The following is a 24,148-nucleotide window of genomic DNA, read 5'->3' as shown; positions in this document are numbered from 1 at the left end:
ATCTTTTAAGAGTTATTTTCTAAAAGTAAGTTTATTTACATACAAGAATTTTTAACAAAATGTTTTTTAATATTTTTGGGATAGGTATAATTTTATTGGTCATGTTTTCTTGGCTAAAAAAAATTGAGAGTTATTTTTATTAAGATATTAATGATTAATCAGACCTTCAGTTGGGGATGGAATTGTGATACACAGTGTTGCCATTTAGCACCATCAATTTATGCAGGCCATATTTTAGATAAAATCTTGTTATATGTAATCAAGTTAAAATCTGAGTATTGACAGAACCTTTTCTTCATTCTTTTAAATTTTTAAAGGTGAAAATTATCACCTGAGCAATTCATATATAAATAAAACAAAAGTTGAAGGCGTAATTTATTCAATTAAATTTACACAACATTCGCTTTATACAAAATTTGTAGGTTTTATAAATCAAATAAATTAGTAATGCAGCACCAAAATACATACACCAATTCTTACAAAATGTCTACTCATTTTCTACATCATATGCTCTTTACCTATTGTTTAAATGTAGCCAAGTTAAAACCAAATTAAAGATCATTTTATTAGTATTGATTATGGTATAAATATTAATGTCTATTAAAAGTACAGGACAGGCCAGTTATCTAACTACATATTCACATCAATAAGGATAACTATTTTCTAAAACATTCTAGCTAGGCTATACATTTTGGTGCAAGCAGTTATAGTTTAGTAAAAAATCGCTGACACAGTATAATAATGCATGAGACAATTATACTGCAAGGCTGTTGCTTGCAAGTATACTTTCGTTTTGACATTTAAAATTATAATTTGACATGTTAAATTTCGATTTAAATTCATTAAATGGTAAAACCAGATATAAAAAAAAACATTAAATTATTAGTGGTAACTTCCAGGAAACGAAGAGATCTATCTCGACACGGCGATAAATTTTGAGCAAATTACTAGAAATTCTTTTTAAAGCACTCGATTCAATACATTACTAAAAAAAATAAAAAAAATGATTGTGATAGTGTATTTATATAGTCAATTTTTTGATGGAAACTAGTTACAATTCTATTTCAAAGATGACACAATAAAAATACTTTTTAAACCAAATATTAATACAATATTGACTTTATAAAACATGTACTTAAGTCGGTACTGTGTTGATTGTCATGGTTACCGCTATTATGGAAAAGACATCAACAATGGCAACAAACACAGAACGTGAGTCAGTTTTAAAGCCATATTTGTTCTAAACTCAAAATATTTTATATCGCAAAAAAATCAAGCGATTGCATCATGGCAAGGAAATATTAGAAAAGCAAATTTTGGGCAAGCAATATACAAATTAGACTAACCTACAACACCTAACTTCATGGTTCTCTGTAAAATACGACATTGCAGTGTGAACTTAACTCACTAACGACTTAACCATTTATTATTTGGTAAATATGAAGTGTTTTAAACAATATATACAAATTAGTTTAAAGAAATTTTTGAAACCATTTGACTTGTAATCTTAATTTAGCAATGAAACTTTACAGGAACTATTACGTTTGGTGTATTTTCATACACTCGGTTTAATCATTCGGGTAGTACTCAATTTGTGACAATTTTTTTAAAAATACCTTGTTATACCACCCTGTGACCAGCCCAGTTCATTATATAAAATAAATAATGACACATAAAACCTAAAGTTATACACATTTATTATGTTACAAATCATTCAAATTTACAATAAATTTTAAAAACTAAAAGGGTTACATACAGTCTGTTAAAATATCTACATCTATGGTCGACTTAAAAAAAAATATGGCTTACGCTTTAATATGTTACAGTAGGTTACATTTTCCATACCATAGTCTCCAGAGGCCATATCTTAAAATGGGGAGGTCAAAATACTCTAAAATAAGTCTCAAAATACCATTTTCAAGACTAGGTTATGACATGATGTATTTTGGAATACTGACCTAAGATTTAAAAAAAAGTTTAAATACCAAAAATAAAAAAAAGCAATTATCTTGAATTTTTCATCTAATGTAACATTTTTAAAGCTTTAAAATATTTACAAAATGAAATATACACTATTATATTATATATATTATTATTTTTCAATAGACTGCGACCACCTTTTGAAACAAGCTTGATCCCCTCTTGAAAAACGATAGGTAAGATTTAGAAACGGGACTAGGACTCCTGTATGTCAAAATCATGTGTTAAATTTTATGTTGTTTTGTATGGAAACATTTGTTACAATTCCATTTTCTGCATAGCTTCCATAGAAATCCTAATAACGTGATATTTGAATGTAATTTAGTTTTGTTAAATTTAACAACGCTTTACATAATTAACATATGACAAAATTACTTCCTTTTTTGTTACCGTTGTCTAACTTTCGCAGCTAGCGTTTCAATAAATGGTATTGCTAATTATCTTTTTTTTAGCTCAATATTATTTCACAATTATTATTAAAATAGCCTTGTCTCTTTCTGTCAAATTGTATCCACGCTGTGATGAGACAGATGATCGTTTTCAAATTATTATTTTTCTATACAAATGCTATATATATATATTTATTTTAATTTGAAACAATTAGTAATTAACTATGTATATGGTTTGAAGTTCGAAATATAATTTGAAAAATCAACTGCAACATAGGAAAGTTTACAATGACATTTAGTTTTATAAAATGCTTAACAAACATCTCACATCTATATGTTTGTATGTAAAAAGTGTAATTCATACGAAACTTATATCTTAAGTTGTTTTATATATCAGGTCAGTATTAAATTGAATAAAGTAAAGAGAAAATTAGGCTCCGTTCAACTTCTCAGAATCTGGTAGTTACACTATTATGATAGTATAGTTACTATATGGTGGGTGTAGCCATCATCACAGCTCCTTGAGTAGTGCTGACTTAGCATTCTTCAGTTTGTCTAGCCGTTTTGTTAGATGACTGTTCTCTGTCTCCAATTCTTCCACACGGTTGAGTGCTTCACGTGCCTATAAAGGAAAAACAACTGTATCAAAACAACTATTTAAAAAAAGAATTGACCAAAAATTATTTATTTTTTTACAATCATTAATTAGATATTTAAACTATATTATATATTGTACAAGCAGATTATCAGGAGGGATTACTTTTACTTGAAAATTATTATTAACAATATTATTTTTACACTCGCAGTTATAAATTTTATAAGTTGAAGTTAGTTTACTGATTACCTTCTGGTAATGAAAATGTCTTACTTTTTTGAAATTTTGTGGACACAAATATCTATTCGGTTTAATTTATGTAGTATCGGTAATAAATTGTCTTCGCATTTACAAGATTAATCAATAAATTAATTAAATACAATTTAGATATTAAAAACTACCAAAATAATGCTGTATTGTACAAAGGATCTTGTCAAATACCTAAATTTAATAATAAAAATTCGCAACGGTAACCATGCGTTTAAGAGTTAAAAGTTCAAAATGGACCACACCGGGCTTAAATAACTAAGTACCGTTAACAGTCACCATTATTGATAACGGCCCAGAAATCAACCACATCCTGTAAAATAAATATATCATTATTTGTCACCTAGATCCGCCATCTTGAAAGTTCTCTTGTCTATGGAAAAATAATGGCCAATAAAAGATCAAACAACTTATTCAGTCCACACCAATGTTGCAAGTTAATATTTTATTTTTAGCCGATTATTCGAATAAAATATATACTCATATTTCTGTATCTGGTTCAAGATCGTTGCTTTTTAGGCAATAAACGGCAATAGGCAAGTAAACGGGGTTTACAACCAGGATTCAAACATACGACCTCAGAATGAGTCGGACGCTGAAACCACTTGACCAACACTAGCACGTCCCACAGTAGTTGAATATTATCTGAATATGAACTTTTATTATCTAGAACGGCACGGTCAATAGAGATAAGCCCATCGTTACCTCTCTCTGTAGCTTCCTCCTCTCCTGCTTAAGCATCTCCTCGTGCTCGTCCTGATGGTCCTGCCGAGCTCTGAGCCTCTGCACCTGGGCCTCGAGTCTCGCCACTGCGCCCGCTTGTAACGCCGCTTCCGCTTCCGCTCGTGCCGCCCGCCCTTTCGCCTCCGATACTGATTTTCTTAGGGTTTCCACTGAAAAAAATCATAAAACAGCTTTTAATAATATAAGTTTATGGATTTTTTTATATTGCCGTCTTTATTGCGGTCTATGATAAGATTGGCTTCATCTCGAAATTCTTTATTTTCTTAAGCATATTCTGCTCATTCGCGACTTGTAATTCATATATATTCTTTTTATTTTTTTTGGACCACCAAAGAACATGATATTAATTTCTCTAAAATCATACGAAATCGAATTACCTGCATAATTCGCCAATGTTTCGGGAAGACTCAGATTTTGTTTAAGCAGTAATTTGTTTTTTTTTTAATGTAATAGAAGGCAAACTGCCCAGAGGCTCTCATGATGTTAAGCGATACCGCGCCCATGGACACTCACATTGCCAGAAGGCTCGCAAGTGAGTTGCCGGCGTTTTAAGAATTGGTACGATCTTTTCTCGAATTGGTTCAGAAATACTTCAGTGGGCAGCTGGTTCCACAAAGTGGTGGTGCGTGTTAAGTATAATTAGATTAAATATTTAGTATTATTTGTTGTTTCAAATGTTAAGTTTCCACCCACGTAGTCCTGGAATGCGAGGCCGTGGTCAAACAACTTGCAGAAATCCTCGGAACAGTGAAGCCTGCGAAGTGCCCAGGAGGCTTCTGTGCTTTTGGAAGGAGTAAGGCTGGCTTAGTTAGCCAGGACTTTACGCACAACGGACCTATTGAGAGTCTAAGTGCGGAAACTGAGTCCACAGACCATAATGCTAAGTTTCAGTTTCCTTTAGTTTAAAAAAAAATTATTATCAAAAACATAATTTGTCCATTAATGTACTTACTTGTTTTCTGTTTCATATATATTGTTTATCTATGTAATCTGTTTTGGCTCTGTATATTGTCTAAGTGTTTTGTTTTATAATATATATGTTAGCTGTAAGATTACTAATAATTACAAATATAAAATTGACGCACATAAAAAGTATGAAACAGCAACGCCCCTATAACATGCAGACACGACCAGCGAAATCGAATAGATACAAAAAACAGTGTTAATGTCGCAGTTAATTAGTTAAATCAGAGAATTAATTGAATCTCTAGACAGTCCATTAAATGTCGATATTCAATCAAGTCTCTAGCATTTTGATATAAATAAAGCAGCGTCGAAAACTGCTTAACTGTCTAGAGATTCAATTAACTCTCTGATTTAACTACTTTACTGCGACATTAATACAACCATACAATAAACTACAAAAATACAGTTGGTTCATGAATTATATTTTTTAGTTTTTTTAATTTATTTTAGATTAAGTTTTTTGATTGTATAATGGTCAGTGTCTGTGTCAGTAGTTAGTATTTCGTTTTTTAGTAATTTTCCTTACTAAAGTTGTTTGGAAGAGATCGCTTGTTAGTTAAGTTTAAATAAATAAATATTCTCACATTCATTCTCATAATCCATGTCGTGTTGTGAGGCGACGCCATTTTGTCTAGCAGAGCGTTCTTCGTTCAGTTGTAACTTTAGTTTCCGCACTTCCGACTCCAAGGCCTGCTTGGAGCTCACGAGGTTTTGCAACCGGACATCTGAAATTATCATATTTCTTATAAAATATACAAATATACGTCAGGCAGGTGACACCAACGATGACGTGGCATGTTTGTAAACAATGTGTCTTTGTCTATCCTTAATAGTTTGAATTTCGTTAGAAACTGATTTTGACCAACACAATAAGTATATTTGTGTAATAATAAGAATGATAATAAACACGTAATAATCTTGACGTATGTCGATGTAAAAGTCACCATTTCACCTACAGAAGAATTTTGATCGGTTCCTCAAATTATGTATGTTTTTTTAAAATTCTCAAACCATTAATGTCTTTTAGTCAATTAATATATAATCTGAAAATGTTATAATCTTGTATTTATTTTTTAGTCGGTTAAATGTGAAAATAATTGATAAAAGCTATGAAGACTCACCGAGCGTGCCCTCTCCTCCGTCTTCGAGCAAGGCGTGCGAGTGATGCGAGACTAGGGCCAAAGGGGGCACAGCGCCAAAGCCCTGCGCCTGCGCATCCCCCGACTCCACGAACGTGAAGCCCGCGCCCTCCACGGCCGCGTCCCGTGCTCGTACGGCGTCGCGTGCGCATGTCAACTCACGTTCGAGGGTAGCGTGATCGCGCTTTAGACGCTCGTAAGCTGAGCATTTCTCTTTGTGTTCGCGCTGGAACGTCATATATATTTTTTAAATGCTAGCGTATATGTCAAATGACTGTAATAAAACTTTTAGTCCTGCGCCTAAGCATTAGGGGCACTGTAATTTTTTTTAATTTTTCACCTGTAACTGCGCGTACTCTTCTTGCAATTCTTCTATTCTATCTTTGAGCAGCTCCAGCTGATATCCCAGCGCCGCTTTGTCATTGTCCAACTGAGCGTTCAATATCATCGCTTTGCGAAATTTTTCCTCTACCTCTTTTAATTCGTACTGGAATAAAAATTGAAAACTCACTCATGACAAAATTTCACCAGACCACCCAACGTGGAAAAGTTCGTAGTCTAACACATAGATGGCGCTACTAGTATTAAACAAATATGATTTTTAGTTAGCCTCAACCTTCAAAAGACACGTGTATAAATTAGACAATTGTCGTACTATATACATCTATACAATAATAGAATAGTTAAGTTAAGACATAAAATAAACACATTGGATGTATCCACAAAAAAATTCACTAATAAAAATGTGATACAGAGCAAAGCAAAACAAAACATGACAGCACAAAATTTATAAAACCGGACAACGACAAAGACACCTGTAGCCATAATAAGAAGAAAGATACAAGGATAATAATAATAATAATTTATTGCAAGAATATTAGTCATATTAAAATTGGTAAATTCTTATATTATTTGTATCGTACATATCATATCAAATGTTATTCAATTTGTTTCACGCAAATAATCATTTATTACATTGATGTTATTGAGATGTTGTATTTTGAGTAAAGTTTTGTTTGTTCAAAAAAATTGTGAAAAAGGAATTTCATGTGATAATTAATAAATAATAAAGCATTGCTATTGGCAAAAAAGAAAATACTATGAAAGTCAAGCACTTCATAGGAAAATCAAGCATTGAGAAGTGGTTTGCTAGGACGACGGACGTAGTGGACGCCGCAGGCAGGCCGACCGACGAAACCGACGAAAACATGAAAGTCCAAAGAATGCTTTAGCCAGCGGGTCGGTCATAAGGCAACTAATATACGGTCCCATGAAGAATCATTTAGGAAGCCGATTCGACAGTCCGCATTTGAAAATACATAGTAAAGCGAACTACGGAGCGTGAATGTGTGAGATCATTTGATACACTGTAAGACCACTGAAGAAGACTAATACTATAAATTACTTGTCAAACATACCCTCAGATCCTTAATACTGAGTACTTCGTCAGAATCCTCTGAACTCCGCCTTGGCGAGTGCAATCCCGCAGGACTGAGGGACGCTAGTCTGGTTGCACCACGACGTCCCACAGTTTCTATAATATAAACAAGAATATGCATAATTAAAGTGCATTAGTGTACTTAAAACAATCGTATATATATAAAATTCTCGTGTCACAATGTGCGTTCCCATACTCCTCCGAAACGGCTCGGCCGATTCTTATGAATTTTTTTATGCTTATTCAGTAATCTAAGAATCCGCTACTATCTATCTTTCAAACCCCTAAGTGATAAGGGGTGTCCACCCCAAATTTTTATTTTTTAGACAAAATTTTTTATTTTTTAGACAAAATTTTTTGTTTTTTTTTAATGATACACCATACAACCCTTAATTTTCACCACTCTACGAACAACCCCTATTTTTTATTATAGTAGATTATTTTTTATTGAACTAAAAAATGTTTCCTATAAATAATATACATGGCAAAACGACGTTTGCCGGGTCAGCTAGTATAATATTGTTACGAGCTAGGGGATCGGATAGAAAATGCCGTAGATTTCTTCAAGGGTTTATTTCTTGAAAAATCAATGAGGATTTTATGGGCACAAATTAATTGCAGAAATGCACTTATAACACACACAAAAACAGTCACTAATTACTTCACACAGTACTTTATCACTTATATTCACTTTATTCGCACTTTATCGCTTCGGTGTTTCGATTTTGTTATCGCATTCAAAACTAAAGGCGACTAGTCGCGTTTCGGCTCGCTTATATATCCCTGGGAATAATTCTAAACAATATTCGAGAACTTTCTAGGCGGGCTTGCTACTGAGTAGCGATTGCACAATTCTAGAACGTTCGCACTCTTTGTCTCTTTCGCACGTTGCTCCGTCCTTGTCGTACGGCGTTCTAGAGTGCTCGTCTAGTTTCGAGAAAGTTCTGATCTTCTCTCTCTCTCTCGTATCATTTCGTCCTTGTCTCACACCTAGAAAGCTCGGTCTAGAATATTCCTTCATCAAAGGGGTATAACTAGGCCTGAAAACGTCTGAAAACAGGTCTCCTGAAAACTACACCACTCTACTACACATGTTCTGAAACCGACTGAAAAAAGGTTTCAGCTTCCTGAAAACTAGGGTAACATTATGGAAATTACAATTTTCTAATATGTGATTGAGCCTCTCCTGAAACGGTCAGAAATCCAGCCAGAATTTCAGCCTGCTGAAAAGTTCTCTAACTAGTGGAAAAATCTAGAAACATGCAGTCGACCCGTCTTCGTAACACTACCCCCTCCTTAGACATGCTCGTCCCGAGCATCATTACATCCTTTATAGGGAGCCAATCGATTTATGTGAACGACTTTCGGTTTGCTCCTTAAACCACCCACTTTCTTTATGCGATAGGTAACGTCATTTATCTTCGTGACTATCGTGTATGGACCGTCCCAGTCAGCTTGAAGCTTTGGTGATTTGCCTTTTCGTTTTGTTGGGTTATGGAGCCATACTTGCGAGCCTTGTTTAAATTCTATGTGATTCGTCTTTCTGTCATACCTAATCTTCGTAGTCTCACTTATTTTACTTTGTGATGCTCGTACGTGTTCATGGATTTCATCCAGTTTATTACGCAGATCCGCAGCATATTCTGTAACACTCTCTGGTGTGTCAGGTGGTCGCCCAGTTACAATATCCGCTGGTAATCTAAGTTGTCTCCCAAACATGGCTAAAGCAGGAGTAACATTTGTGGTTTCATGAACCGCAGACCGGTATGACATTAGAAATAATGGAATATACTTGTCCCAGTCTTTTTGATGGTTATCCATCAGTTTTGCCAAGTGCCTTTCCAAGGTTTGATTGAAGCGTTCCAACATTCCATCTGACTGTGGGTGATATGGAGTAGTCCGCGTCTTATGAATTCCCATTAATCGGCATAATTCTTGAAATAGTAGAGACTCAAAATTTCTTCCCTGATCACTGTGCATTTCCAAGGGTACTCCAAATCTAGAGAATACGTCATTTACAAGTATCTCAGCTACTGTTACTGCCTCTTGATTGGGAATAGGGAATACTTCGGGCCACTTCGTAAAATAATCCATAACAACCATGATGTACTTATTTCCTTTTTCTGTTAACGGAAATGGTCCAGCTATGTCAACTGCTATCCTCTCCCATGGGGCTCCGACATTGTATTTCTTCATACTCGCTCTAGTTCTCGTCTGTGGGCCTTTAACCGCTGCACAAGCTTTACATTTTCGAATCCAGTCTTCTACATCTTCGCGGCAATGTATCCAATAAAATCTCTCTTTAATTTTCAAAAGAGTCCTTTTTACACCTAAGTGTCCGCCTGATGAGCCGTCATGAAACATTTCCAATATGTTGCGAATCTTTGCACAACTAACTGTAGATGAGATGCATCCCCACGAGCGTTTTCCCATTTGCGACAAAACACCCCATTATGGAGAACTAAGCTATCCCATTGAGCCCAGTAACTCTTGGTCGTGGTACTAGTAGATGCAACATCATTCCATCGCGGCTTTATAGCTGAAGATTTCATCCAGTCCAGAATTGGTTTAATATCAGAGTCTTGTTGTTGCTCTTCCTGAATTAATTTACCACACCAATCTGGACTAATGGTATCCGTTCTTAGTATCCTCACATGGGCAACCTCTCTACCTTCGTGTCTTGTACAATGTTTACAGTCTTCCTCACATGGCCTACGAGACAATGCATCTGCGTTCCCGTGTGCTCTACCCTTGCGATGTTCAGTAGCAAAGTCATACTCTTGCAATTGTTCGATCCATCGAGCTACTTGTCCTTCTGGGTTCTTGAACTGAAGTATTGACAGGGCTTCCGTATAGTTATCCGGAACTGTTCGAACTGTGTTCCACTCTTGTTGATTACTGACTTGTCCGTCCACATTGATTACTCTACATACGTCATAACCACTATTTGCAAAGTTGCCTTTTAAGGCGACTTCCTGTTCTCCACACTTAAACATCCCTTTTTCCAAATCTATCTTACACTTATAATACTTCATGAAATCTAATACGATTATGCAGTCATCTACTATGTCGGCAAGAACAACCTTGTGTCTGTATAAACTTCCACCAATCTTGAAGGTTGCGATACCTTCTCCCCGATCGGATATGCGCTGACCTGTTGCCGTAACAAGCTGTACAAATCCTCTAGAAGGGCTTTTATAAAATGTCTTCAAAAGCTGGTATCTGATCACTGTTCGTGAAGCTCCAGTATCGAGTGTTAGGTTACACTTAGTTCCATTGACTTCTCCGTCGATGACTAAGGTATTCCCACGTCTAACCTTCACATCACCTCGGAAGTCTTTCTTAGGGCACGAAAACCTCATATGCCCTACTTCCCCACAGGTGTAACAGGTTGACCCACGTTGACCATTAGCTTTTTCCGTGATAGCCCTAATGCGGTAAGGTTGAGGATCTTTCCGAATCGCCTCCACCTCCAACGCATGGGCTAGAGCATCCTTCAGGTTCTTGGGGTGACCAAGATTTACACTTATCCTGAGTTCACGATCTCTTATTCCATCAATGAAGGTTTGTACTAATATCTTGTCTGCTACATCTGGTAAGGATGCGTAGGCTTTCCTTACCAGCTTCTCTATTTCCAGGCCCCATTCTTGTAAGCTCTCATTTGGTTGCTGCACTCTCTCCCGTAATTGAGCCCTATAGACTGGCTCCAAATGTGAGTCTCCATAACGTGACTCAAGGGCATCCAGCAGTCGCGTTAGTGTCACATCACCTTTCATGGCTTCTAAAACGGTCAAGGGTTCGCCTCGCAGTCCCAACATAAGAGCAGCTACAGCCTGATCATTTTTCCAACCGTTCATCCTGCAAAGAGCATCAAACTGTACCTTATAAGCCCCCCAAGAAGAAGAACCATTAAAGGTAGGTGTTTCCAGCGTTCCAGATGATTCCAGAAAACCTGACATCTTAAGGCACTGAATCTCCTTTTCTAACTCAAGCAAGCGTTTCTCCTGTTTAGATAACCTACTGTCCAGGTTTTCAAACTTATCTTGTAACGAATCAGTTTTCATTGTCTGCATCTCCGAAGCTGCTGCAGACTCTGCCACAAACTCCTCGCGATACTCCCTTGGAGTAATTGACATTTTTCTATCCCACTTCTGACACCAAAATGTTACGAGCTAGGGGATCGGATAGAAAATGCCGTAGATTTCTTCAAGGGTTTATTCAATGGAAAAATCAATGAGGATTTTATGGGCACAAATTAATTGCAGAAATTATAACACACATAAAAACAGTCACTAATTACTTCACACAGTACTTTATCACTTATATTCACTTTATTCGCACTTTATCGCTTCGGTTCGCTTTTGTTATCGCATTCAAAACTAAAGGCGACTAGTCGCGTTTCGGCTCGCTTATATATCCCTGGGAATAATTCTAAACAATATTCGAGAACTTTCTAGGCGGGCTTGCTACTGAGTAGCGATTGCACAGTTCTAGAACGTCCGCACTCTTTGTCTCTTTCGCACGTTGCTCCGTCCTTGTCGTACGGCGTTCTAGAGTGCTCGTCTAGTTTCGAGAAAGTTCTGATCTTCTCTCTCTCTCTCTCTCGTATCATTTCGTCCTTGTCTCACACCTAGAAAGTTCGGTCTAGAATATTCCTTCATCAAAGGGGTATAACTAGGCCTGAAAACGCCTGAAAACGGGTCTCCTGAAAACTGCACCACTCGACTACACATGTTCTGAAACTGACTGAAAAAATGTTTCAGCTTCCTGAAAACTAGGGTAACATTATGGAAATTACAATTTTCTAATATGTGATTGAGCCTCTCCTGAAACGGTCAGAAATCCAGCCAGAATTTCAGCCTGCTGAAAAGTTCTCTAACTAGTGGAAAAATCTAGAAACATGCAGTCGACCCGTCTTCGTAACAATATAATAATAACCACTGGAACAATCCATCCAATTGCTAGACCTCCCGAAATCTATACAAAGCGAGAAATACGGCAAGCCGAAAATAACCCAATAAAATTCTGGTAGATTGTTGCCTGGTGGGAGGCTGCGAACTGGATGGTTTGCCTATTTTTCTTCTTCTTAAAAATCAAACCCAACAGTTATTTTAAGTGAAATTTCAACCAACTTGTCGTATTCTAAAAATAATCTAGAACATTACAACTGTAGGGGGAACAAACTTCACAGCCTATACCTTGAAAATTTGAAAATCTGCCACTGATAAAATAGTCTGGTGAAAGAGGAGTTGTAAATGTTGGATCTATGCGAAGAAAACAGGAGTGACGTCCTTATTACAGAAAATGAACCAAAAATAACGCGGTAACAAGGGGTAACCTATAAAGTATGATTAAACAAATCGTGAATTAACTCTTATAAAACATAACAATTACAATCCTAAAATAAATAAACAAGTTTATATTTACTACCTGTAAAGGTTCAATTAAAAAAAAACGAAGTTTCATGAGTTTGTAGCGACACCTACAATATGCGCTTACAAATTACCGCGATACCCTGTAACGAACTCATTCCGCTAGCTAAGGATATTTAGTCTCTGCCTTAGCCACTCGGGCCTTTAGGCCGGCCAGTAGTTAGACTGATCAAAGATCCTCCTTTTAGGTTGTAGAAAACTTACAAAATCCTAATTTCCACAATTTGAATAAATAACATAAAATTACTAAAGAAATATACACATACAAATACACGTATTCGTTTCTCCAATGCAATAAAATTAAATTTTTGATTTCGTAAACTCGAAGCAACAAGAATTAATGTTTAAGAAGCGTCGTAACGGATCATATAACTCGCGTTGAATGACCGATATCTTCGCGATTATGACTTAAGTTGTGCCAATTGGGAACATCCCACTTGAAGAAACCTAGACTGACTGAAGTAGTCTAGACTGAGCATATAATATTCTAGAGGCTATTTGGCAAGACTTTAAAAACCATTGCAGATTATTACTGACTATAGAACCTTTACAATTTAATTATGTTGCTGTATAAGTATATATTATGTCTTAAGTTATTATTACTATTAATTACTAAAGATGTCATGTGGAACAGTGTTATGGTTGCAGCTCCTTACAAACGTTCTGTAAAACAAAAACTTGGCGATTAAAAAGATTTTATTGCCAGTTCTTCTCTTCCGTTCTACGCCCTTGATTTGAGAACTGGCAGTAATTGTAAAATTAGAAGCATTTTGTATACATTTCTGTTTTTGACGTTCATAAGTGTACATTGAGTTACCTAAATAAATAAATGATTGTGAACTTTGAACGTCAAGAATGTACGTGTTAATTGTCATTTTTGAATTACACACAAACACACATCTATATGTAAATTATATTTCGATAAAAAGCAGTCTCCGAAAATATTTAACTAGGCAAAGACATATTGTTTACGTCATCGTTGATTCTACTAATCTGTCAACGTTTTTAGTTATGTGACTGATATATAAAGGGTGGCGGAGAGTTCAGTTCTTCTCTTCCGTTCTACGCCCTTGATTTGAGAACTGGCACTAAATGTATAATTAGAAGTATTTCATTAACAATTCTGTTTTTGACGTTCATAAGTGTCCATTATGTTGCGTATATATAAAAAATATACAGTATCACTCCTGTAAAAACATAGTGGATTGGAATAGGCTAAATAACTAAGCCTAGTTTTGTACAAATTAAACTTAATAACACTGTATTTTTCCTACTGTTAAATATCCACTATGTTGTTACAGGAGTCATACTGTACGTACGAGGTATGATTCCCTAAATCATTAATTAATTGGAGGAATGGAGGAAATACATAAAGCCAACTTTGTAGAAAATACCTTTGATGTTTTTGTGAAATAATAAATTACTTTGAATACTCGTAATTCTAAATATGCTGATAAATTTAAAAAAAACTTCTGTCCCAGTACACGGTAATACAACTACAGTACACAATAATTACGTACTTTTAATTAATTTCAAAGAATTCGATTATGCATTAAAATAATGTTAATAGCTATCGAATTGTATCGGCGAATTTTAATTGCTATTTTAAATTGGCATGTCTGCAATAGTTGAAACGGTTAAATTAGTAATTAACTTGAAATTATATCAATTATACGTTTCTATAAAACAAGTTCTTACATTGCCGTCATTTACAAATCTAGCCTAATTATTAAGCTTTATTTATTTCATGTAAACATTCGTTATTCAGTTAGAGGCAGGTGTATTTATTTATGTTACTATAAGAATAAAAAAACCCTTATTTTTTATAAATCGTGACCAGAACAGATTAACTATCATACCTTAAAACTTATCATAGTGTATGTTTGTAATTGCATAGCATATTAAAATGCGCAGTTGAAGGATAAAAAGATATTTTTACCTGCATACATATCGTAGGCTTTATCAGCATGGTCCTCCTGTTCCCTCTGCTGTCTCTCCAATTCCCTCATGCGTATCTCGCGTGCCTCAGCCCTCGCAGCCCGTCGCGCCGCCAGACGCTGTTCAGCCTGAAATATCATAATTAAGAGAAATATAATCATTGCTAGTAGTTTGGAGACATCAGCTGGGCAGATTGGAACTCACTTGGAGTACTGCAAGAGCAACTCAGTGTTGCGATTTCTCAAGTGCATTTGGAAAATTGTGTGTTAATATTTAATTCGTACGTCTTTATTGAAACAAGATTAATCTTGTTTCGATTAAGATTTTAAAATCCAGAACGTCCCCAATAAATGTACTGATATCAGCCAATGCGTTGTCAAGTTACAGATTCAATTTTCAAGTCAAAGAGTTCTCAAAAGTATTTTTTTTTAATTTTCAATAATGTAAACATATAATTGGACTTGGCAACACAAATACACTCTGTCTCCTCACTCTCACATTCCGACATCGTGAACAGCTAAATCATCAATACAAGTAAAACACGAGAAAACACGGTTTTGGCGGTAACAAACTACAAAGCAGCAAAGAAAGACAGACCACAGATCAGACAATGATATTTCTTTGAACTGACTGTGATATGTTTTTCCTATATCCATTGTAAACTTTTGTGAGCCTCACATTGACTGTGATTTCTTCTAATTTTATTTGATTTCACCATTCCATAGCTTTCTTAATTTACTACTAGATGGCATTGCCAACTCTGGTTTGGAAAAATACTGACTATGATACTTCTTTCTCTGTACCCCTCATATGCAAATAACTATAAATTGTAGATTCTAGTTGTGTGACACATCACACGTAGTATTATTAAAAGAAACCGAGCTTTTATGTTATTTATATCTAAGTATACAATGAAAAATTCGATTTAGAAACTACATAGAAAAATTAACTTATTGTCTGTTACAACACACAAATATACATAATTATTAACCTACATACTCAATATAGTAATAATAATAAAAATGGATAAATAGAAAATCCAAACAAATTTACAATGTTCGGTCCCTGTGGCAGTATTTCCTTGCTGTATTTATAAATTAATTATATGATAAGAGTTTTAACAGAAGTATTCTGTTTTACCAAATGAGAGTTTTATGACTTCGAGACAAATTATTGTTGTCGTAAATTTGTATGGCTCCAATAAAATCGAAAACTACTTTTCGATTACATAAAACATTCCGTTGAGTTTCGAGTAGTACTTTTATTTTTAGAACTCGGTACTGTCTACGTCCTACTTTAAGGATAAGATCCATAGCCAATTACTGCAAACTGTCTCCCGTCTAAAATGTTTTTGATTTTGACTTACACGTGTCATCTTCGTTCGGGCTAAGTTTCTGAATCTTTAATTTTTCCCTTAGTGCTAAGTATGACTCCAATATGTCTATTTTTTTAAATAAAGTACACCACATCATATATTAGGTCCTTATGTATAAATTGTTTTGTATGGGAGGAACAAAAAGGTTTTTTTAAATAGAATATAATTAATCAAAGTATGTACCATTGCTGTTTACGAACTTTTGCCATCTTATAGGTAGTTCATTGATACCTGTACTAAAAACCTCATTCGGACGGGAGTTATGAATCCTAACTTTAGTTAAGTTACATATAAATATTTTAGGTAATAATTAGAAGCGTAAACAAATTGTAAACAACCATCGTACACTTAAGGCAATATTGAGTCCGTTAGTTTTTACCACACTTATAAATTGTATCCCAAATTATATAACACCTATGTCAAAAAATCACAGCGACAGGAGTAATCAAATCTTGGCCAAGTTTTATTGGTCACTTAAACACATAGAAGAGTTATTTCGATTGAAACATAACAATTATTTAATAATTTAAAAATTACGATTTTAATATAACTATTACGAAGTCAACCAAATTACAGTAGAAAGCCTAAAGAAAGCTTTTATAAAATTATTAATGCAACGTACCCACATAACTCATACTTTTGCCAATCCTCTACGGTATGAGTGAACTGATTGACTGACCAGCCTCTATTGCTTTCCATACAAATGCTTCGATGAATCAACAACGACCTACACCAATGGGCTGTTTATATATTGATATTTATAAACATTAGCAATACCTAATATGTTTATATAAACTTGGACCTAGTTGGGACTTTAAAAGGTAGTATCGGGAAGGAGGCGACCAGCTATACAAAAGTAATGAACGCTAACTTGCATCAAAAGCGCTGGAAGATTTCTCTTATGACAATTTGTTTACATACACGCTTGTTCGTAAGCAAAGTGTTTACTAACTAATTAAGCGAGGACCAGCGCTGTAATGGGACAGGACGCAAACAAGCAGGCTGAATAAAGTGATGAACGCCGGGGGCTGGCTGGTGTTGCCGTACTTTCATTGTACGCTCTTTTCTTGCTGGTCCCACAAAGAAATGGCGCGCGTCAGAAATTGCCTTAAATAGCGCAGTGTTTTGCCAGGCGTCGAGATGGCAAGGATGGAATTTTTCACTCTGCTCTACCGCCGATGATGGAATTCAGCCAGCAGATATTACAATTCTTCAGAGATAAATTCGGTAGAAGATGCTAAGGGAACCAACATCTCTACGCAAAGCCAAGGAGGGTTGTCGACGATTCGTGCCATTGGATGTGATTAAATCGAAGGATTACTGGGGGCTAGTACTGGGTTGAAATGATTTAATATTATTGATTACTCTGGCAAAAGTGAAAGCGTTGTTTGTGTTCCCTAATTCTATTTTTTTTATATCAAATACTTTACATACGACCTCACAGTACAGCTGCATATGGACCTTTATGCCTTGGTGCAATCAGAACAGTCACATCTCTGCACTTTTAGCAGTCATGTTTAAGTCTTGTGTATCCCTAAGATTTATTGATACCGATACCAAACAAACAATTAAAAAAAGGCAAAGAAAAAATCCGCATAAAATAGGCGTGTATTCAGAATAAATTAATCTTACATATAGTATATTAAATATAGCACAAATATACCATATCATAGTTTCACACATAGGTGGGAAGTTCTGAGTCACTGTGATTAAATCTAGGGGAGCCACCCAGTCTAGACCGTTTTATATTTAGCCTGATTGAATGGACTACTAAATTCCTGTAAGAGTTATAAAGTAACGGACATATATTTAAGTGTGGTATAAAAGAGGGCTGAGAGCAGAGTTGGCCTAGTGGCTTCAGTGTGCGACTCTCATCCGAGATCGTAGCTTCGATCCCTGGCTGTGCACCATCTGTGGCTCGAACGGTGAAGGTAAACATCATAAGGAAGCCGGCTTGCCTTAGACCCAAAAAGTCAACGGCGTATGACAGGTTCAGGATGCTGATTATATTGCCTATTAGATTAAAAATTATAATGAAAGAGATACCTAGAAATTTGAGGCCCAGTCCTAAAAAGGTTGTAGCGCCACTGATTTATATTATTATGAAAGAGGACGTAGTGACGGTAGGACAGGGAATGCTTAGGTTATATTAAGCAACGGTGGATGGTGAGATCCTATGAAAGTGGAATGGAGAAAGAGAGGCTCGTCGGGACCATATTCAGTGGAATCCCTGGTCTCTGCCTATCCCTTAAAAAGGCTTTATAATCATACAAAAATTTGTAGCAAAGCTAATTTGTTTTATTTAAAAAAAACCTGTCGTTTACTCGATATACGGATAATAACTTTTGTATTCTTCAATTTTGTATACATTGTTATCTAAACTTTGGAACAATATCGCGGTAATAACGACGTTAAGTGCATTTTAACATTTCATCCATAATAACTTGGGCACTCGTTAAAATATACATAACAACTATATTTTTAATTGATTTTAAAACAAATGGTGACTTACACCACTGTAATACTCGAAACAGAACTAATCTAAATGTACGACCAACCAGGCTCCAGAAGATAAACCACTCGTTATATGGAATTTGTATTCGTTTTTACAACAAACTCCCAAGCGAAATTAGAGAATTATCACTGAAAAAATTTGACGAATATTTAAATGATCCTAATCCTTGGGATTGATTTGCTCCAGTTCAAACAATTTGTATAACTCAAGACTTAGCGATAAAAAAAGAGTGACGGAGAGTTTCTTAGCAGTTCTTCTGGCCAGCTCTACGCCCTTGACTTGCGAACTGGTAGTAAATGTAAATTTCAAATCAATTTAACATCTTTTCTGTTGACGTTCATAAGTGTATTTGGTTACCTATTAAGTTATTTTGAGTTTTATATATACTGTTAAACGACAAACGTTTTATGTATAAAATTGAATTTGATAAAAATCAATGTAATCCGGTATTACTGATACTAAGCGTTAAAAATTATACGAAAGGCCCGTAAGCTTCTAATGGGCAAGGTTGAGGCAAATTGTTGGGGTCATTATGTTTCATTTATCATTTGTAGCTAGAAGGTACTCCTACTGTTCCTGTCGCAATGTCGACTTTACGATCCTAATATACAAAAAAAGTCGGGTTTGTTACGAATACGTACAACTCGAGAACGGTTGGACCGATTTTCATGGTTTTAGATTTTGAATTTATTCTAAAAATTTACGCAAAAAATCTAGTACAAAATGTTCATGGGTATCGTAAACTTTCCCCTTAAAAGTATATATTAAAATAAAGATTTCCAATCGATAAAATATTTCCACAATATTCGTTGATAACGTATTTCAGATTGTAAAAATTTAGAATAATGGGATTGACATACGCCCAAAATTAATAATGTATCCTCAATCTAAGTCTAAATCTAATCTTGGATTGTTTCATATCTAAAGATCGATCTCCAATCTGCATGCCAATTTAACACATTTGCTACCCGATTGTTTATTCGAAGATAGATTGCACGTAATCTTTTGCGTGATCCTTCCCTCTCGACCGCGTTTCGTTAAATGCAATATGTTTGTTCAAGCATACTAAAAGGTTGCTGTTTTTGGAATAAAATAAAATAAGTAGGACTATGTATCTATAGTAACCAATATTTTTGGTTATAGCTACTGATATAAACGTTTAAGGTCTCTATTTATATTATTAAATATGATAATTTATGTTTTTTGTGGTAATATGATTTTAGTAAGGAACGGAACGTTTCATTTTTGTGACAACTGACAAATGTCAACCCATGGCTTCATGAATCTTTGTGCCCGCTATTTTATAAAATCTAAATATAAGTGCGGTTTGCTTAAGTACAAATTAACATAATATTATAAATTATACAACTATAATCTCTGTCGTAATGGATGTTGAAATCGTAAGTATTTGGTTTATTTTATTAGCATGACGCTGATTTCCCGCCTTTGAGTGTTTTGTCATATTAATGTTATATAAATGTGTTTTATTAGGTAAAAGGTCGACCTCTGTCTAAGGAGCAACGTGCATTGCTCCTTAGACAGAGGTCTTAACTTAACCTAATACAAGAAAGTAAAACAATTAATAAGAAAGCCACCAACGCCACTAGCTATAAATGAAAAAACGATGGGTGGATTCGCTTAGCGCAGCGACTAAACGCCACCGCTACCACTTGTCCCAGGATATTGCCGCAGCAACTTCGTCTAAAACGAAAGAATTTAAAGAAGAATGCTCGTAAGAGAAGTAGCAAAGGAAAAAAGAATGAAATATAGCAATAGCAGAATATTATATGCCTAAACAAAAATTAATAGACTAATTTAATAAATGTAAATTTTAAAACCAAACAGTTAATATTAAGAAATAAAGAACTTAGAACTAATGAAAAACTAGTCTTAGTTAGAAATGTTTTAATTAAAAAAAAGAAAAGTTAAGGAAGTAATTGGTTGTAGAGAATATTATTAATTAGCATAGTATTGTTTACTATTTTATAGGTTTTGGTTTACATATTAGTAATATATAATGAAATAAATTTTATATTATGTTATGTTTTTATTTCTTTTTCCTAATATTTCATTACATTACATGGTTATAATAAATAATAATTTAATTTTATAGGTAGATTAACTTATCTACACAACTTATTAAAATTTTAACTGAGTTTTGCATAACAGCTGTGGCAATAATAATATCATGAACTTTAGCTAGTGACAAATGCAATGTTAAAGCGACATTTCCATACTACAAATGTTCTGAAAAAGACAAATTTTAACCTTACATCATGTTTCATTTGGGTCACATATCTTGCAACTTTTTAACATAGTATAGTTATTAATACTCTAAATTACATTATATATTTACCTCTCTATAGTATTCATCATATCTCTGGTCAGCCAGAGAAATGGTGTTAATAAATATGGTATATTTGAGTAAGCACTATTACCAACCATCCAGTGATTTCTCAGTAGACCTGTATGATATTAAGCTATAAACAAATATACCTGTTAATTTAGTTGGCACATTTATCAAGTTCTACCTTCTTATCAATCAATTTGAATTAACTTGTAGAACTGAGTTTTCAAAAATTGTTACATCATGAGCAGCACCAGGCCATAGGGCACAACATTAATAAAATTTATTTCTGCATCACACACAGCCTGTACATTTAAAGAGATATATCCTTTTCAATTACCATATTATACACCAATTATTTCACCTAAAGAAAATAATGCTGGTTATTATTATTACAACTTCATAGTATAATGTACAAGGTTAAAAGAAATATGTAAATTACTTACATGATGATTGAATTCGTAAATGAGTGCAATCAATGGCAACAATTCTAGGAAATCCAGCAATTTCATGTAATTTTTCTGTACTCTGTTGGTGTATAAAAACATACTCGTCAGCTAGCTTATCAATTGCAGATGATATATCACCCAATCCCTATCCCAATCGGATAATTGCATTAAAACTTCCAAATCACTGTCACTAGAACTGGAGGACGACGAAAATGAACACATTTTACTGATGAATATAAAGTGAGATGATCGTAATCCCGATCCATAAGCAGTAACCGACCGATTTCACCGATATCTATCCGGGATTGATTTGGCCAATCAAAGCAACTGTCAAAATGGACATATAGGTTATTGGCATGTGTAAAGACTAATTGTGTAAAAACACATATACAGAGGGCAATCTTCAATCTCTGATCGGTCCTTTGAAGGATTGGTTGAAAAAATAGATTGGTAACTCAATCTATGATATGAATATTGGCATGCTTTTCTGTAGAAATAGATTGAATTTTCGATCTAAGTAGGCTATTTGGATTGGATTGAGATTGAATATTAGTTTTGGCCGATATATATTGGTTGTCAAATTTTTATGCGTGCGTTCAGAAATCTATTTTGTGAAAAATAAAGGAACATTTTACCGAGCTTCATATACAAATGAGTGTTGAGTATTGCAACTCGAACTAATACAGTCAAAACCGTATACGACATCGTTTAGAACAACATACCGGTTATATTTCCCAAAATCAAAGGTTCTGAATACTATTGTATTAGGAACTTAATAACAACGTCATTTGTTGTTACGACCAAATCTGAGTAGTCCCTTCGATGTCGTTATAACAGATATTGACTGTACTTATTTTGTATTCAGTCTATTAATTTCATAAAATCATGATTAATTCATTTCACTTCACCTAATATGGTTCATTGACTGTTAGGCGGTATGATGTTCGTCAGCTACAAATAAGAAACATATTATGACAATTGTGGCTATTTAAAAGCATATTATGCACTTTAGGGTAAATAATAAAAAAAACTAGAACGAGGCTAACACTGCTCTCAACTAAAATAATAATAATTTATTTGCAAGAATATGGTATAAAACTGTTATGGTGGTACAATCTGAAGTTCGGAATTCTACCACACAATGGCGTGCAAATTTGTCTTAAAATAAATTACATTATAAGTCATATTATTATGTTATCTTTATAATATTTAATTTCAAAATAGTACATTAACTCTAGTATGTTATTGGTTAATTATTATCAACCTGGATTGCCATAGAAAAGGTGTTTTTCCTATACAATGCCAAATTAATTGTTGGCAGAGCCAATTACTTTGACATATATTACTTATATTATACATTGATATCGTAACGCACCGTTACTTTTTAGATTAATAAGTCACCATTCAGATCCTTAAGTGGTCAGCGCCGTACATGACACGTTTAATGATAGCCAAGTTTCCGGCTATTACACTCAAGAAAAATTATATGTAACAGTACTCTAAGGGTAAGATTTACGTCAAAAATGTATTGGATTCTGACATATGGCAGTCATAGCCAACTCTAGTAACATCTAGTAAACGGTCTACTCATTTTTGACAGCTCAAATTTTTCATACATTTTGTATAGAACTAATCCTCTTCGAACGATGAAAGGTCGTGCTTCCGCTGAGTTCTAAATTCGCTCACGAAGCCCTGCCTAGTTTTATATAAAATATATCGTCACAATTACGAGGATATACAGTTATAGTTGATAAGGATACAGGGGATTCCCAACGTCTCTTGTCAATTGGATAAAATAAAGTATCTTTAGAACAACCTACCTTTGTAATACCAAAAATTTTTTTAATGTTAGATCAAGAGGATCTAAACCTAAAGACAGAGACAGACTGACTGAGCGAGATTATAATAGTAATATACGCGAATATTGCGTGAAAGCAATATCTGAAAGAATTCAATAACATTTTAAATAAGAAAACATTTCATTGCTCTACGCTGTGCCGTATTATATGTTTAATTATCTATGAAAATTTTGTTGAAAATATTCCCTACATTACGCCATTTCCAACTCTATTGTCTAATCTTTCGTTACCATTTACTTACATTATACTTGATGAACAAAGAACTTAATACTTTTAAAAGCCTTATCACCATTAATTGAACTCTTAAAAACTAAAAATTGCAGAAATAAGCGCCTTTTAAGAAACTTGTTATTTCAATAGTACTCGTAAATGTGTTAATACATTTTAATCTTATAATGAATTATTATGTTATTCCGTTTTCATGTAGTATGTAGGGCACATAAAATATCGCACCTATGACTATGACAAGCAAGACTTTATTTATTGATAATACCTATGTCTCGTGAATCAAATGTATAAAATATTCTCAATAAAATTAAAATAAATCAATGGCACTACAACTGTTTTAGGTCTGGGCCTTAGATATCTTTATCATGATTATTTGACAATCTAATAGGCAAGTAGGTGATCAGCGACTATTTGGTTCTAAGGCAAGCCGGTTTCCTCACGATGTTTTCCTTCACTGTTCAAGCGAATGTTAAATGTGCACATAGAC

General features: G+C 34.4%; 1 protein-coding gene across 5 annotated transcripts in view; it reads right to left on the bottom strand.

Annotated features, from left to right (window-relative positions):
• Nucleotides 1-362: 362 nt before the first annotated feature.
• Nucleotides 363-24,148, bottom strand: part of LOC123708916 (leucine-rich repeat flightless-interacting protein 2) — a 41,021-nt gene continuing 17,235 nt past the window's right edge. For all 5 annotated transcript variants that reach the window (XM_045659927.1, XM_045659928.1, XM_045659926.1 and 2 more), the window contains 7 exons: nt 14,890-15,016; nt 7,499-7,614; nt 6,421-6,567; nt 6,063-6,306; nt 5,526-5,666; nt 3,937-4,124; nt 363-2,991 (listed from right to left, as the gene is read on the bottom strand). In XM_045659927.1, the coding sequence (XP_045515883.1) occupies nt 2,881-2,991; nt 3,937-4,124; nt 5,526-5,666; nt 6,063-6,306; nt 6,421-6,567; nt 7,499-7,614; nt 14,890-15,016 (1,074 nt within the window). In that variant the 3' untranslated portion in view covers nt 363-2,880. The remainder of the gene's footprint in view (nt 2,992-3,936; nt 4,125-5,525; nt 5,667-6,062; nt 6,307-6,420; nt 6,568-7,498; nt 7,615-14,889; nt 15,017-24,148) is intronic.

Source organism: Pieris brassicae, chromosome 4 (genome assembly GCF_905147105.1).
Source record: "Pieris brassicae chromosome 4, ilPieBrab1.1, whole genome shotgun sequence".
NCBI lineage: Eukaryota > Metazoa > Arthropoda > Insecta > Lepidoptera > Pieridae > Pieris > Pieris brassicae.
This window is presented reverse-complemented; position numbering and strand designations above follow the sequence as displayed.